Source organism: Aquarana catesbeiana, linkage group LG04 (genome assembly GCF_042186555.1).
Source record: "Aquarana catesbeiana isolate 2022-GZ linkage group LG04, ASM4218655v1, whole genome shotgun sequence".
NCBI classification, from domain to species: Eukaryota; Metazoa; Chordata; class Amphibia; order Anura; family Ranidae; genus Aquarana; species Aquarana catesbeiana.
Genome location: NC_133327.1, coordinates 128,764,146 through 128,781,058, shown reverse-complemented (window position 1 = coordinate 128,781,058; position 16,913 = coordinate 128,764,146). Strand labels below are relative to the sequence as shown.

General features: G+C 39.7%; 1 protein-coding gene across 3 annotated transcripts in view; it reads right to left on the bottom strand.

The window, feature by feature from the left end:
* Window positions 1–3,590: 3,590 nt before the first annotated feature.
* The window catches only part of LOC141139457 (apolipoprotein L3-like), a 51,403-nt gene continuing 38,080 nt past the window's right edge, over window positions 3,591–16,913 (bottom strand). For all 3 annotated transcript variants that reach the window (XM_073625552.1, XM_073625553.1, XM_073625554.1), the window contains 2 exons: window positions 8,906–8,999; window positions 3,591–6,046 (listed from right to left, as the gene is read on the bottom strand). In XM_073625552.1, the coding sequence (XP_073481653.1) occupies window positions 5,261–6,046; window positions 8,906–8,989 (870 nt within the window). In that variant the 5' untranslated portion in view covers window positions 8,990–8,999 and the 3' untranslated portion in view covers window positions 3,591–5,260. The remainder of the gene's footprint in view (window positions 6,047–8,905; window positions 9,000–16,913) is intronic.

Sequence of the window (16,913 nt, the reverse complement as noted above, 5' to 3'; positions counted from 1 at the left end):
TTTTTTGTGAGATTCGTTGAGGAGAAGCAAACTTTTCTTTCACCTATGTACCAATGCCATGTATGGTACTTACCTGGCATCACTGCAAAGATAACATTTTTATTGTATGGAAAGGTACTTCCACTGATTGTGATATGTACAGTGTATAATGATTTTATGAAATCCATTCACTCTAGCATTGAATTTAATCCTAGTTAGCCCTAATTAACCACTTAAGGACCAGTTAAGGACCTCCCTATAGCAGATTTACTGCACAGAATCAGGTATATATACCTGATTCTGCACTTTACCGCCTAGGAGGTGCACGTGTGGGCCGCTTCTGCTGTGATTACTCACAACAAAAGCCGATCTGCGGGTGCCGGGCACTGGATGTCCCCCGGCACCCTCCAATCATCGGGCAGAGACACAGAATGGAGCTATGCCTATATAAACAAGGCAGATCTCCGTTCTGACAGGGGGGAAGGGATGGATTTTGTGTACCTGCACAGCAGGGAATAATATCCATCACTTCCCTGAGTAAAAGCAGCACACATAGTAGAGTAAAATTCTGGCTGGGCACACAGGTAACCCTTTGATTGCCCTAGATGTTTAACCCCTTCCCAGCCAGTGTCATTAGTACAGTGACAATTCATATTTTCAGCACTGATCACTGTATTAGTGTCACTGGTTCCCACAAGGTGCCAAAAGTGTCAATTGGTGTCCGACCTCCTGCCGCAATATCGCAGTCCTGCTATAAGTTGCTGATTGCCGCCATTACTAAATGGCAAAAAATGAAAAAACATAGTGGTGATATCAAATACACCAAAAGAAAGCTCTATTTGTGGTAAAAAGATTTCACAAATGTTACTTGGGTACAGTGTTTCATGACCCCGTAATTGTCAGTTAACATAAAGCAATACCGTAAAAAAAAAAAAATGGCCTGGTCATGAAGGGGGGTAAATCTTCAAGAGTTCAAGTGGTTAACACCCCTTCTCACCTTAGCTATTATTTTTCTATTTTTTTTTAAATCTCTTTTTTTCCAACATATTTTTCTTTATTTGTACTAATTTTGCTTGTTCTTTTTTTAAGGGCACTTTAACAAAATGTGCAAAATAAAAAAAAACTTTATTTAATTTGCAAATAACTTTGTGGTACTTTATACTGGAGGACTAATTTTAATATTATGAATGGGTTAAATTATAGACTAAAATGGCTACTTTTTACATATATATATATATATATATATATATATATATATATATATATATATATATATATATATATATTTTTTTTTTTTAAATAGATCCCCTCTTTGGTACTTCCAAAGAATAAGGAGGTTAAACAAGCTCACAGCTGCAGTAGTTTGTTTTTAATCAGTGGGCTTAGCTCCTTACTGTAAAAGTGATCCGGGGGGCTATTGAGCCACCAGATCACTTTTACGTGGATTGCAGCTGCCAGCACCCTCCCCAGTGGTCCTTAGGCTTGTCTGCTCCTCCCAGGAACCCTAAACCACAACAAATGACAATATAATGTACAATGGGAAGGGATCATGAAACATCTCTGATCTCCTCTGCAGAAGTTTGAAATGGAAGCACTTAGCTCTTAGCACTTCCAGTTCAGAAGTATCAGAATCCCTGGTAGAAATCTGGGTAAAGAGCAAACCAAGTACAGTGCTGTGCTTGGTCAGCTGTATCAGAGGGAAGGGAAGACATTAGGTGTTCTAAGAGACCCCAAATGTCTTCATAAAGTATAAAAGTAGTAAAGTGTTTGCATCCACTAAAATTTATTTTGGTATATTTTGTATTGAAAATATAGGTTTGATCAACGGTTGCCTAAATATTGTGCAACATAAAACTACCATCTTTTTATTCTACAGGGCCTCTGCTTTCAGGAAATATATACGTTTTCTGTTTTTTTTTTTTTAAACACTTTTCGAATTAAAAAAATACAGATTTAACACTTGTACAAAAAAAAAAAAAATAGCTTCAGAGAGGAAGTTGTTAAACTAACAATGTTCAACATAGAAAAACGCGTGTTTCCTACTTTGTTTTTATATTTCTGTCTAGAGATTGCATGGAAGTAATAACTTGCAAGACAATTTCACCAAAAGAAAGCATTGTTTTTCCGTATTAAAAAAAACAACTGTTTATATATTACTCTGTAACTTTAGAAAATGTTATCACCAAATAAACAGGTCCATAGCAAAAATGCGAAAAAGGCTCCCAACCATATGGAATGTAGAGGCGCAAGAACAGGTGTGGTTAACATAATTTGATTTTTTTTTCTATGTCTGAGGCAAAATTGGCCACTTGTTTCCCAGGGAGCTTCTTTTTTTCTTTTCTGAGCCAAAACTGCTTGAGTTGTAGAAAGCTGAACCCATGTCTTATGTATTGCCTAGTTGTAACTAAAATTAGACTTTAAAGGGTAACTCCACTTTTGTGGGAAAAAAAACATTAGCCAATAAAAAAAGTATATATAGCATATACAATTGCGACACAAGTCATATTGTGATTGAATGTAATTAAAAAAATTACCTTTCCTTTTCAATCTGCAGATCTGTCATTTTCTGTAAAATACAATGCAATATGGCTACCTGGAGGTGTTCTGTGCACAGATGGTGTACAGAATGCCCCCAGAAATGTAATTTACTGCTTGTGTGGCTCACTGATTTTCCAAGTCTGCACTAAGATACAAATCAGATTTTCAAAAATCTGCAAAAAATATGTCATTTTTGGTGAGATACTCTCAAAGGGAAATCATGTCTAAAGGGATGCAGACCCTGCAGCTTCCCTCATTAGAACCCTGCAGGTGCAGCAGCTGATTGATACTTATAAAACCACCCCCATACAAATTCACTAAGCACACTGACACAAACAAAAAAACAGCAATTTCTTCAGAATAACAAAAGGTAGAAATCTGTAAAAATATTTGTTAAAATCCTTGTAATGTACATAGATCACCCAGAGGGGGACATTTTTTTCTCAACAAAAGTGGAGTTACTCTTTAAAGTGGAGTTCCGCCCAAAAGTGGAACTTCCACTCATTAGATTCCTCCCCCCCTCCGGTGACACAGTTGGCACCTTTCAGGGGGGAGGGGGGTACAGATACCTGTATATTACAGGTATCTGTACCCACTTCCGGCATAGATAGCCGCAGAATCTGCGGTTATTTACGCCACTTCCTGCTCCCTCCCCGCTGCATGCTGGGAAACACACAGGTCCCAGAGGCAGCAGGGACCATCCGTATTGCGCTGCGCGACTCGCGCATGCGCAGTAGGGAACCGGGAAGTGAAGCCGCACGGCTTCACTTCCTGATTCCCTTACCGAAGATGGAGGCGGCAGCACCCGAGGACGGAGAGACGCTTCGGCCTCGGGTGCCGACATCGCGGGCGCCCTGGACAGGTAAGTGTCCATGTTTTAAAAGTCAGCAGCTGCAGTATTTGTAGCTGCTGACTTTTAAAAAAATTTTTTTCGGCGGCGCTCTGCTTTAAGAAGAATATAGCTGAAGTATAGCAGATTTTATATAAGGACTTAAAACTTCTATATGCTTTCATACATGTACTATGGCGCAGAGTATATCTGTTAAGCAAGATGTAAAGTGAATCTGAGGAAATTATTTGGAATAAATGTTTAATTCAATTATTGTCACATTACAGGAATACATATAATTGATATAATGCTTTAAAATATTTACTATGCCTTTTTAACAGAAATGAATCAATATTTAATAGTAAAATAAAAATGACAGTCTTTAGATAAACATGTGTATACCATCAATTGAAAATTGCAGCATTTACTATATGTAAATGAAAATCGTGTTCCGTTCAAGCAGCTGGGAAGTAACATGTCAAACACTTACAATTCATTACACCATTGTCTGAGACATTTATTCAATGTTTTCTGTGTCAAAAGCTTTATGTTAAGGCAAGGAGCATATCGGCAATATTTAATACCTAAACCATGGTAATAATAACACTAATGTCCCGTACACACGATCGGACTTTCCGACAACAAAACCGTGGATTTTTGTTCGAAGGATGTTGGCTCCAACTTGTCCTGTATACACACGATCACACAAATGTTGGCCAACAATTACGAACGTAGTGACGTACAAGACGTATGTGATATCTCCATTATGAACGCTAGTTATATCTCCGGCTTGTACTTGATTCCGAGCATGCGTGGACTTTTGTCCGGACTTGTGTGCGCATACGATCAGAAAGTCTGATAACAAACATTTGTTGGCGGAAAATTTGAGAACCTGCTAGCCAACATTTGTTGGCGGAAAGTCCGACAACAAATGTTCGATGGAGCATACACACGGTTGGACTTTCCGCCAACAAGCTCACATCCAACATTTATTGTCGGAAAATCCGATCGTGTGTACGGGGCATAAGGCTATGTACACACGATAGGATTTTCTGACAACAAAACCGTGGATTTTTTTCCTGAAGGATGTTGGCTCAATTTTGTCTTGCATACACACGGTCACACAAATGTGGTCGGAAATTCCGAACACCAAGAACGTGGTGACAGACAACACGTACGACGAGCCGAAAAAAATGAAGTTCAATAGCCAATGCGGCTCTTCTGCTTGATTCCGAGCATGCGTGGACTTTTGAGCGTCGGGATTGTGTGCACACGCTCGGAATTTCCGACAACAAGTCTTGTTGTGGGAAAATTTGAGAACCTGCTCTCTAACATTTGTTGGTGGAAATTCCGACAACAAATGTTCTATGGAGCATACACACGGTCGTCCTTTCCGACAACAAGCTCATATCCAACATTTGTTGTCGGAAAATCCTATTGTGTGTACAGGGCATAGTAGTAGTGATCAATCGCTACACATATGGAACGAATGGCTATGGCTTGGGGTACACGAGTAGCATGTAGATGTAATTGAATAGTTGCACAATGCTCCAAATGTGTGCGATTAACCACTACTATGATTTATTACACGCTGCTTGTGACCTGTACCTCACTCCATAGAAAGGTATTTGTAACTTTTGTGTCGTGACTGATTGCTATTACCAGCAATTAATCAGTAGTGATTTTGGTAGTGCTTCCGGACTAAATTTACTGAGTTGCCTAATACTTTATTACATTAAAGTCATTATTTATGCACCAAACATATGGCCTAATATCCCTCGGGCATTGGGGAGACAGACATGTAGTCCGGCTGCCATGATGTTCCCAGTCTGCATGTCCATTAGCATTGTGAGGGGGCTTTGAGAAGAAGATGCACCCCTAACAAAGCATGGGACCCAAGGCTGATGAGACTAATTATGTGATGATAATTTGTGTGAGCAGGCTTGAATTCTCTTCAAGTTCCTTTGTCATCTCCTCTTTATTAGATTGTAGCTTACTTTGGAGTTTTATAAGTTCTTCAGCCAGGTCCCTAATCTCTGCAGCTTCCTTGGTTTTACAACCATTTTTTAGATCCTGTGCTCCCTTTACAATAAAAAATGTATCCATAATTAAAAACAATCCAGCAAGAACCCCAGAAAGAGCCGTAATTAGACGGGCCCCTTGGGCTGCTGCTTCGGCCCCTCGAGCTGCAGTTGCAATTATTCTGCCCAGTCGAACCAACCTGCCTACCTGAACTGCTGCATTTGCGAGTATGCCCCCAACTGTGGCAGCATTATTGATGTCATTGATACCCAGTTTTTTAAAAACACTGTGCATTCTTTTAGAAATCTCTTGTATCTGCTCAATATGTTTCTGTATTTCTCCAACAATTTCTTCTACTCTTTTGAGTTTCTTTTTGATGTTCTCATTGTCAAATACAGAGGCAACAGCACCCGTGAGTCCTCCTGCTGTAGCCACACCCATGCCAACTGCACTAACGATCAAAGAGGCGCCAAATGTAAAAGGTGTCAGGGCCAGGCCTACTAGAGTAGTGATCCCTCCTGCTATGCCCACAGAACTTCCAGTTACACTAGCAATGGTGGCTTTTCTATGAAACTCATCCATGCAGTTTGCAATGTCACGCATTTCCTCGATACACTTGCTAAGATGCTCTTGCAGCATATTTTGGGTTTCTCTGAACTCTTTCATGTACTGTCCAATCTGCACAAAAGTATAAAAAAAGTATATAAAATACATGCCAAGAGAAAAAGATATAATCTTTGCAGCAATCAATTGAATAGGATATGTAGAGTATGAAAATATCTATGTATACTAGAGGAGGGGGGATACAACACCAAACAGACTAGTTATTTGTTATGGTGTGTATTCCATATCTTGCAGGAAAATGCTTTTAGTAACAATCCTCTCTTCATGCCGCCTTCATGGTCATTAGATATTGCCCTGATATCGCCTTCATGGCCATTAGATATTGCCCTGATATCGCCTTCATGGTCATTAGATATTGCCCTGATATCGCCTTCATGGTCATTAGACATTGCCCTGATATTGCCTTCATGGTCATTAGATATTGCCCTGATATCGCCTTCATGGTCATTAGATGCACTGTTTTAACCCTTCCAGTGCTGTATGGGTTAAAACAAGGGTGTTTTCTGAAATCAGGGGTTTGTGTGCAAGATGGGTCCCCTGGCCCGCAACAAGGGAGAGCCATGCTACTCTCTAGTCACCTACATAAACTTTTTTTAACATCCCTTACACAAACTATATGTGTAGCAATAAAGTGTTGCACATAGTGTGCCACAACGAATGATGGCAGTAGCCAGACTGCATTAACAGTGAAGGGTCCTAAAAGGTCATGATAAAATAAAGCCTGAGTCTAACAGACATGTACAACACATAGCACTTATTATTATTTAACTCTTTCGTTAAATTTGCTTTTCAACCTACCTTAAAGCGGAACTTTACCTATAACAATGATAAAATAATAATGTTCTTTTGCAAAGAACATACATTCCACATTAATAATTATGCTACCAAAATTAGTCCGTGCTGTAAATTACTTCCAGCATTGCTCCTATTTCTTCTTGGTGGAGGCTGCCATTTTGTTGAAGCTCGGAGCCCCTGAACAGCAGTAAATCAAAAAGCAGTACTAAACCCATTGATTTAACACTTTTAAAGCAGTTACATTCCTGGAATGCTGGGATTGCTAACTGTCACATTTGTTTGTTTTCTCAACCAAACTGTCAAACCGTCAAATGGCTGGTGTCATATTTGATCATATATGCAGCACCATGGCAGTTGCAGATCACACAGAAGCAGCTTCCTTGGCTGTAAAGGATAGGAGGGTTTAATTCCACTTTAAGGCTGTCAGGAGATCGGCCTCTACAAACTCGGCAGTGTCTAAAAATGCCTAAAAATGGAGAACAACTGAGCATGTGAGACATTCGCAGAACAGGATGCATTGTGGGAGAATAACAGTATGAGATCTCAAGGTCTCTGTATTACAGAGAAGACAGAGAGGGGTGGGGTGAACATCACAACTTTTTACATTAGCAGAGACATCTGTTAACACTTATGCCCCGTACACACGGTCGGACATTGATCGAACATTCCGACAACAAAATCCATGGATTTTTCCCGACGGATGTTGGCTCAAACTTATCTTGCATACACACGGTCACGCAAAGTTGTCGAAAAATCCGATCGTTCTGAACGCGGTGACGTAAAACACGTACGTCGGGACTATAAACGGGGCAGTAGCCAATAGCTTTCGTCTCTTAATTTATTCTGAGCATGCGTGGCACTTTGTGTACACATGATCGGAATTTCCAACAACGGATTTTGTTTAGGTACACTGAAGTGGGTGGGTGTACTATCAGGCATGAGCGAGCATTTTCTCAGTAGTAATATCATGGCAGAGCCCCCCTTTCACCTCCTCTAATTATATGCTTTTTCAAGAAATTCATCTTTAAAGTTCACATCAGAGACACTGGAATAACATCTCTTTTCCCTTTTACTTTCTATGGTAGCTTGGCAGCCTGACAGCCCTCTGATGTAACACATACTGCAAGTTTTTCTAGGCTGTTAAACTGAATAAAAATAACTTTAGAAATTTTGTTGTGATCTTTGAGGATTTTTGAGAATCAATTACTTCACAGTACATGCAGCTAGAGAGGTCAGTGACAGCTTGTTCTAAAGCTCTTTAACTGCTTGTTATGAATATGTAAATATTGTTCATTTTAGTACAGGAACAAATCTGGCTTTGCAGTATCTACTTTTTATTATTCATATAGTCTAAGAGCCCATTGGGTGCTTGGCAGTTGGTACCCGGTACCCGCTGAGATGACATGACAGGTGCTTGATTTGGTTCTAAAGGCAGAAGGTTTTTTACCTTAATGTGTTTTATGCATCAAGGTAAAAAACCTTCTCAGTGCAGCTACCCCATCCCCCCTTACACTTAAGGAACCCTGAGCCTCATCTCAATCCAGCTATGTGCATGAGAGCAGCGTCTCTTCCTGGTGTCTCTTTCCTCATTGGCTCGCACAGCAGCGGGAGCCATTGGCAATCACAGCCAGTGAGCCAATGAGGAGAGAGCGGGGGCAGGGCCGAGCCACACTGTGTGTGAATGAACAATGTCCATTCACAGGAGCGCAGTTCTTGAGGGAGCCTGCTTGAGAAGAGGATTGGGGCTGCTCTGTGCAAAACTATTGCACAGAGCAAGTAGGCACCCCCATGCATTTGAGAACTCAGTGCGTTTTTGGGTGCGATAAATCGCATGGCTCAAAAGCTCCATGCAATTTCTCTGCAGTTGTGTTTTTAAAAAAGGTGCAGGAACCTTTTACCTGCATTTCCCACAGTTACAGCAGACCAATAAAATGAATGATCTGCTGTGCCCACGCAAACATGAACTGCAGCAAATGTATAGTTGTGAACCTAGGGTTATAATGCTTAGATATCTTATTTGATATTATTGTTTTTACAGGAACATAAACACATTTCTATTATACTATAGTAAAAGCAAATACGTCTACCTGAGAATGTAACAAAATAGTGAGCTAATACCTTTTCCTCTAGTTCTGACATCTCGAAATCGTACTCTGTGATTTGAGAATTGTTCCACTCAGAACTTTTGTCCATGGTGTCCATTGCAGTTCTTCTGTTTTAAACCAATAAACAATTTTTTTTATCAATGTGTATTAATCAGTTTAAATCTTATAAGTAAATACATCAAAACAAAAAAGCATTGCTTCTTGTTCTACCACAAAAGCCCCCATCACACGAAGTGCAGTATTACTACATTTATGCATATCCTTACAGTAATTTATATCCTTACTGTTACTTTAGAATTTGTCCTTCCAGCTGTAACTGCAGTCTTTGAAGAATAAAATGGATGTAATGAAAAAAATAGTTTAGCGTTTTTTTGAGGAATATACAGTAGGGATGCACCAATATCATTTTTTTTACAGCAAGTATGAGTACTGATACTTTTTATTTAGTACTCATCGATACCAATTAGGAAAAATGGATGAGTGGCCGCACACACTCCGGAAGGATGCCAAAATCTTTATTGTAGTAATCAACAAATAAAAGCATAGACAGCACAACGAGCACCATGAGATGTAAATGTTAATGCGTTTCACGCAGATAACATCTCTTAAAGCGGTTGTATACCCGCAAATTTTTTAAATTTTTTTTTAACCCTGTAAAGCAAAAGGCATAATGAGCTAGTATGCACCGCATACTAGCTCATTATGAAATACTTACCTTAGAACGAGGCGTCAGTATCTTACCTGGTCCATGCCGAGGGAGCTGTCATGTTGCCTTGGCGTGTCTTCCGGGTATCGCGGTTCCAGCGCTGTGAGTGGCTGGAGCCGCGATGTCTGCTGGGCTTCAGCCGAGAATCCCCTGTGCGCATGAGCCGCTGCAGTCAGCGGCGCATAGCAAGGGGAATATCTCCTAAACCGTAAAGGTTTAGGAGATTTTTTTTTACCTACAGGTAAGCCTTATTATAGGCTTACCTGTAGGTAAAAGTAAAAAAAAGACTATACAACCGCTTTAATCATAAAAGCACTGTTAAGCGCATTAACATGTTTATTTCCCTTTTGATCTCAGAGGAGAGCACTTCTGATTTGGAAGTAACACTAGACTTGCAGCACTCACACCTTGAGCGGTGTTTCCTCATCATTGGTCTCGCTGAGACCAATTACCGATACCTACCGGCAACTGTTCTGTTTACACTTTAGCTGTCAGCAATAATTCAAAGCACTGAAAAGTTAGTTACAAATTAAATAAATATTTTTTTTTTTTAATTTTGAGTTATTTTTAACGTAAACCGTGTAAATATATGTTAAAGGTGTAAAAATATTAACGAACAAAGCAAACAAAACCCAAAAAAATGTTTTTATAATAGTTTGTAAAATAGAAGTGAGCAAGAAAAAAAAATAAGGATTAATAAGGGGTTAACCACTTAAGCCCCGGACCATTTGGCTGGCCAAAGACCAGAGCACTTTTTTTTGCGATTCGGCACTGCGTCACTTTAACTGACAATTGCGCGATTGTGCGTCGTGGCTCCCAAACAAAATTGATGTCCTTTTTTTCCCACAAATAGAGCTTTCTTTTGGTGGTATTTGATCACCTCTGCTGTTTTTATTTTTTTGCGCTATAAACAAAAAAAGAGCGACAATTTTGAAAAAAAAAGCAATATTTTTTTACTTTTTGCTATAATAAATATCCCCAAAAAATATATAAAAAAACTTTTTTTCCAAGTTTAGGTCAATACGTACTCTTCTACATATTTTTAGTAAAAAAAACCCAAAAAATCGCAATAAGCGTTTATTGATTGGTTTTCGCAATTATAGCGTCTACAAAATAGGGGATAGTTTTTTTTTTTTACTAGTAATGGCGGCGATCAGTGATTTTTACCGTGACTGCGACATTATGGCGGACAGATCGGACACTTTTGGCGCTATTTTGGGACCATTAACATATATACAGCGATCAGTGCGATTAAAAATGCACCGATTACTGTGTAAATGTGACTGGCAGTGAAGGGGTTAACCAGGAGGGGCGCTGCAGGGGTTAAGTGTGTCCTAGAGAGTGATTCTAACTGTAGGGGGGGGCTATGTGTGACACGACACTGATCACCGCTCCCGATTACAGGAAGCTGTGATCAGTGTCCTGTCACTAGGCAGAATGGGGAAATGCTTGTTTACATTAGCATTTACCCGTTCTTCAGCTCTGTGAGATGATCGCAGGTATCCCCATGGACATCGAGTCTGCGGGACCCGCGATCACACTAACGGAGCTTGCGGCAGGGTCGCACGCGACCACATGGCGGCAAATTCAAAGGGTCGTACAGATACGCCCATTTGTGCAGCCGTGCCATTCTGCCGACGTATTTGTACATGCAACAGTCGGCAAGTGGTTAAACAGAACAACATTTAATAAAAAAAAAAAAAAAAAAAGGACAAAACTTTTTTTTACTTGACAGGTTGCTTTAAACTGACTTCATCTGTAGATTGAAGTTCATCCCTTTGATCTGTATATGAATAAACAGAAAGATAAAAAATAAAACAATGTTTCTGTTTATCTTTCTGTTTTAGCCCTGAGCAATGTTGTTGATAAACATTGTCAGTTTGCTTTTTTTGACAGCTCCAATTGCTGGGACTTTGTTTACACTTCAGCTGTCAACAAGGGAACCCCAAGGATGTGGTGGACCCACTCCTTAACCACTTGTCGACTGGCTCACGCAGATACATGTCAGCAAAGTGGCACGGGTGCACAAAACAACGTACCCATACGTCGCTGTGTCAGCAGCGGCTAGCAGGCGCGCCCACGCACTCGCCATGCACCGCAGGAGCGTGCCCGCGGACTCCATGTTTGCTGATGGCCCGTGATCATGGCACGGAGAGGCAGAACGGGGAGATGCCTATGTAAACAAGGCATTTCCCTGTTCTGCCTAGCAACATGACACAGATCTACTGCACCCATTAATCGGGAGCAGTGATCTCTGTCATGTTCTAGAGAGCCCATCCCCCCTATAGTTAGAACACGCTGAGGGAACACAGTTAACCCCTTGATCGCCCCCTAGTGTTTAACCCCTTCCCTGCCAGTGACATTTACACAGTAATCAGTGCAATTATTTAGCACTGATCGCTGCATAAATGCCAATGGTCCCAAAATAGTGTCAAAAGTGTCAGATCTGTCTGCCGCAATGTCGCAGTCATGATAAAAATCGCAGATCGCCGCCATTGCTAATAAAAAACAAAATTATTAATAAAAATGCCATAAATCTATCCCCTATTTTGTAGACGCAATAACTTTTGCACAAACCAATCAATATACGCTTATTACGATTTTTTTACCAAAAAAATGTAGAAGAATACACATTGGCCTAAACTGTGAAAGAAATTAGTTATTTTATATTTTTTGAGGGGGATAATTATTATAGCAAAAAGTAAAATAATATTGCTTTTTTTCATAATTCCCGCTCCTTTTTTCTTTGTAGGGCAAAAAATAAAAAGCACAGAGGTGATCAAATACCACCAAAAGAAAGCTCTATTTCTGGGAAAAAAATGTACAAAGTCGCACGACTGCGCAATTGTCAGTTAAAGCGGCGTTGTGCCGTAACGCAAAAAAGGGCTTGGTCAGGAAGGCAGTAAATCCTTCCGGGGCTGAAGTGGTTAACAACCAATAATTGCCACATTTTTTATTTTACATTTCAGCTGTCAGTGAGGGAATCCTGCTGACAGCTGAAAGAACCAAGCCTGAACGTATTGGTTCCAGGTAATGGAGCATTTGCACGAGTACCTATACTTGTGCAAATGCTTAGTATCGACACAGATACCGGTATCAGTGCAACCCTAATATACAGAGTTATTATAAAGCATATGTATACAGTTAATGTATATATTTTATATGCTATAACAAATGTGTAAACTGTTTGTACAAAATCTTTAAAGCTGACCTTCACCCTTCTCAACCATTAATAAAATACAGACACCATTATAAGGCCTCTTGCACCCCTGCCTAAAAACTCAGCATTTTTAGGCATACAGGCATTTTTTTTTTCACTGATTTAAATGCAGCCTATTGGTTTCAATGTGCCTGTACACACAGGTGCGTAAACATGTGCTGTGTATAGATGAGTGAAAAAAACCCTTATAAACTATTTTACTTGCACCCCTGACGACATTCCTATTGGACAAAACGCTGCGTAGGGTGGAGCTCTGACGTCACGACAGTGTAACACGCCGACTGCGGCTATTTTTGTGGTTGGAAACATCTGCTATCCATGACGAATTGCAACTTTTGATATGCCTGTTTTTATTTCTAAAAATGTGAGTACCCTGGCTTTTTATAAGAAATAAATTTACCTTGGTTTTAAATACTACATCATGAGGAGTTGCTTTCTTGTATCCTATGCATGTACCTATGAATTACCATTGAGTGGGACTACAAGATCCAGCCTTCTATGATCCAATTGAAGTGCTTTCATGACGCTGTGGATATATCATGCTTGTTTGACCACCTGTAAATCAGTGGTCCATTTTATTTGTTAAGAGGCTCGGTGAGTTGATGTTCGGTGGAGGATAATCTCGTGTTCACCTTATTGTATCTCTGTCTGCACCGTAGGTGGTTCCAGTATTTCCCCTGAACAAAGACTCTGTTTTAACACTATGGATTTGTATTTTATAATTTGATGCTTCTAGCGCTGCATATACTTAACCTTTATGCTTTTTATTGTCACCATACAATTTATGTCAGCTGCTTTATTATTGTTAGCGCAGTGATTAATCTTGAATTTATTGTATGAACAATTAACAAAAACACAAACACACCCCATGGGCGTCAATACGCCCTCCCTGCCTTTCTCAAACGCCATCCAGAAATAACAAAAACAAGGAGGGGTAAAGAAGGCCTTATCCCAAAATATACCAAAAATAGGCAAATAGGCAAAAAAAAAAGAAAAACGCCCAAAAAAATAAATATAAAAATTCTGTTGGTTTGGTCCTCTCAGCCTTTTCAGGTAGACCCAGGATGCGAATATTGTTCTAAGACGATTTTCTGTATCAATAATCAATAGCAAAGTCTTCAGCTCCTTAGAATCTGATTGAGTTGAGTCTTCCAGCATAAAGACCCTGCTTTCCACCTCTGAGACCCTGGCTTTGAACCCATCCATCTGATGCTATAAGATCCATTTGCCCCTTAAGAATCTTTTTACAGTCCATAATGGCTGCTAAAATGGCTGCGGCTGAAGATGAATCCTCCACAGAGGTGGCCGGTGCATCATTGGACAGTTTTAAGATAGCAGTCATCCCTGTTTTTACTATTTTTGCTTTCCTCGTAGGGAAAATAACTGTCACAGAGATTGACTTACTTGATGTCACTGAACGAGTTTAAGGTTGAGACATTTATCCCCAGCCAAAAAAAGAAAAACTGCTATTTCTCCCAGGAGATAGAGACAGTGTTTAAAGTCCTATAAATGTAAAAGTGAGCTAAAATTATGCGTAGAGGAAAAATCTGGATCAAAACGCTCACAACTCACATAAAAAAAAATAAAAAAACCCCCCCAGAAAATTCCTATCAAATACATACCGTAATTTTCCTTTTCTGATGGACTCCATGGCAGCATACGTGTGGGTTTAGCCAAACACAAGCACCCCCTATCGGAGTGCAATACCTCTAACGGGACTTTATGGCGGGGTCACCTCTGGTAAAGTAGAAAATAGTAGGAAATTTTTAAATTTTGTATAAAAGTATTAAAGTTTATTCATTAAACATTTCTTAAAAAACATTACCATGACCTAACCGTATATACAGTAAAAATGGATGCGTATAATGGGAAGATACAATTGTAAAGGAAAATTGACCAATTGCAATGATACAGGTAAATAACCAATAATCATAGAAACCCAACGTTTCGAGGTATGTAAAAAAGTTGACCTCTTCTTCAGGGGTAACGATAATTGGTCAGAGTGGGTGTTTCATCTAAAAAGTTAACAAAAAAGCAGAACAGAAATAAGTGAAAGAAATTCTCAGATATTCATAACAGGAGGCAGTAGAAAGCATTTTGATTTGCATTACAAGGTTCAGTTCACATTTCAACAGTTGTTAACATCATTGGTAAATTCTAGGCATCTATAAGCAAGAAATTCATACTGACCCCTTGAAAATTATGTAAAACTTTTTTAAGAAATGTTTAATGAATAAACTTTAATACTTTTATACAAAATTTAAAAATTTCCTACTATTTTCTACTTTACCAGAGGTGACCCCGCCATAAAGTCCCGTTAGAGGTATTGCACTCCGATAGGGGGTGCTTGTGTTTGGCTAGAAATTGGGATGGGGGCCCACCTTTAGAAACTTACAGTGCCTACTGGGATGACACCTCCCTTTCTTTCTATATAATTAGGGTAGAAAATACCCATCTCCTCGCCTGGTAGTCTCCCTTAGACGCTGTTCCACTTCACTAACTATTTTATTCTTACCTGATAATTTTCACCATGACCAACTATGCTGGGAAAAATTGGGACAACACCATGTCTGGGCTATACAAAAATTTCTCTGAAAAGGAACAGAAAGAGTCGGAGCTATCTCAGATTTTCACAAATCTCAGAAGACTCCAGGAAAAAAAAAAAAAAGAAAAAAAAAAAAAAAATCGAAAAAAAAAAAAGAAAAAAAAAAAAAAAATCGACAAATCATTGGCACATACATTTTTTTCAACTGTACATAAGGAACAATATTAATCCGTTTGGTTTGCGGATCCAGATCTTCCCCACAATGGAACATGTGGACCCGTCCTTCAAACAAGCCTGGGAAAGCAAATTATCAGCTTGCTCACAGGAAATGATGGTACTCCTTATAGAGGAATATAGAGGGATTATTAAACAAACGGACAAGGAGCTGGAATCCCTCTATGCTCTTCTGACACCTTTCAAAACTCATACCTCCTTCATCCAACTTGACAATGACCTAAACGCACATCTAGAACAGTTTAACAGAAATATACTGATAAAAAAGGAAAACAAATTCCTACGAGACCGCACAGCTTTCTCCGAACACAAAGCTTACAATTGGAAAACTAATCAAACAAGACCCAAGTCTAACTTTAAAACCAAACCACGCTTTAACGAGTCTGATTTATCAGATGCCTCCTCAATATCCTCACACTCTGTGGGAGGACAAAATAGACCTTATAGATCACAAAAATCTAAACGCGGCTCAAATGGAAGTGGGTCCAACGGGAAATATCCTAAAAGACGCATTACGGAAACCCATGATACCCCCTCCCAACATCAGGGCACTGCGGGAACCCAAAAAAAAAAAAAAAAATTCAATAACGAGACACACAGTACCCTCAACCTCCCAACAAGAGATCACCTCCCTCTTCCCTAAATTGACGACCACAGGCACCACTGCAACACAGCCAAGCACAACATATGAGCGCGGTGGAGCAACGGGCGGTAACAATACCGGCCCACTATGACATGGGAATGGAGATGATAGGGCCTCAAAGATGTCTGACCAAGGTTTAAATGTCCTAAATGTGGTAAATTTATCCACATATGAACTTTCTTATGTTGAACTGCAAGTCCTCTCACGGGGACTGAGTTTTTGTCCCAATCATAACATCAACAAATTTGAAGCCATAAAAGATCTCCAATTGTTTGCACGCAAATTGATCCTTAAACAGATGTACTCTAAGTCAATCCCGGCTCAACCTAACTTTGAGTCACAGGAATTGAAGGCCCTAGACACTTTGGTCAGTCTACTGGAGGAGAACGAATCTCCTGATTTGATCGACCAGATCGACCTAGAACACCTGTTAGGTCGTTTCGACCATACGGAACCTCCCCCCATACCAAAATTTAAGAAGAAATCCGATAAATTTCCCTCCTTGAATACCAATTCCAACGTCCTAGCGTTTGTTAAATTGGTAGGAAAGGAAATTTGTAGGATTAGAACCAATACCAAGGAAAGCGACAATCTATCTAACGATGAAAGGGCTGCCCTCAAAAAACTACATGATCATCCACACATAACAATAAAGCCCTCCGACAAGGGGGGC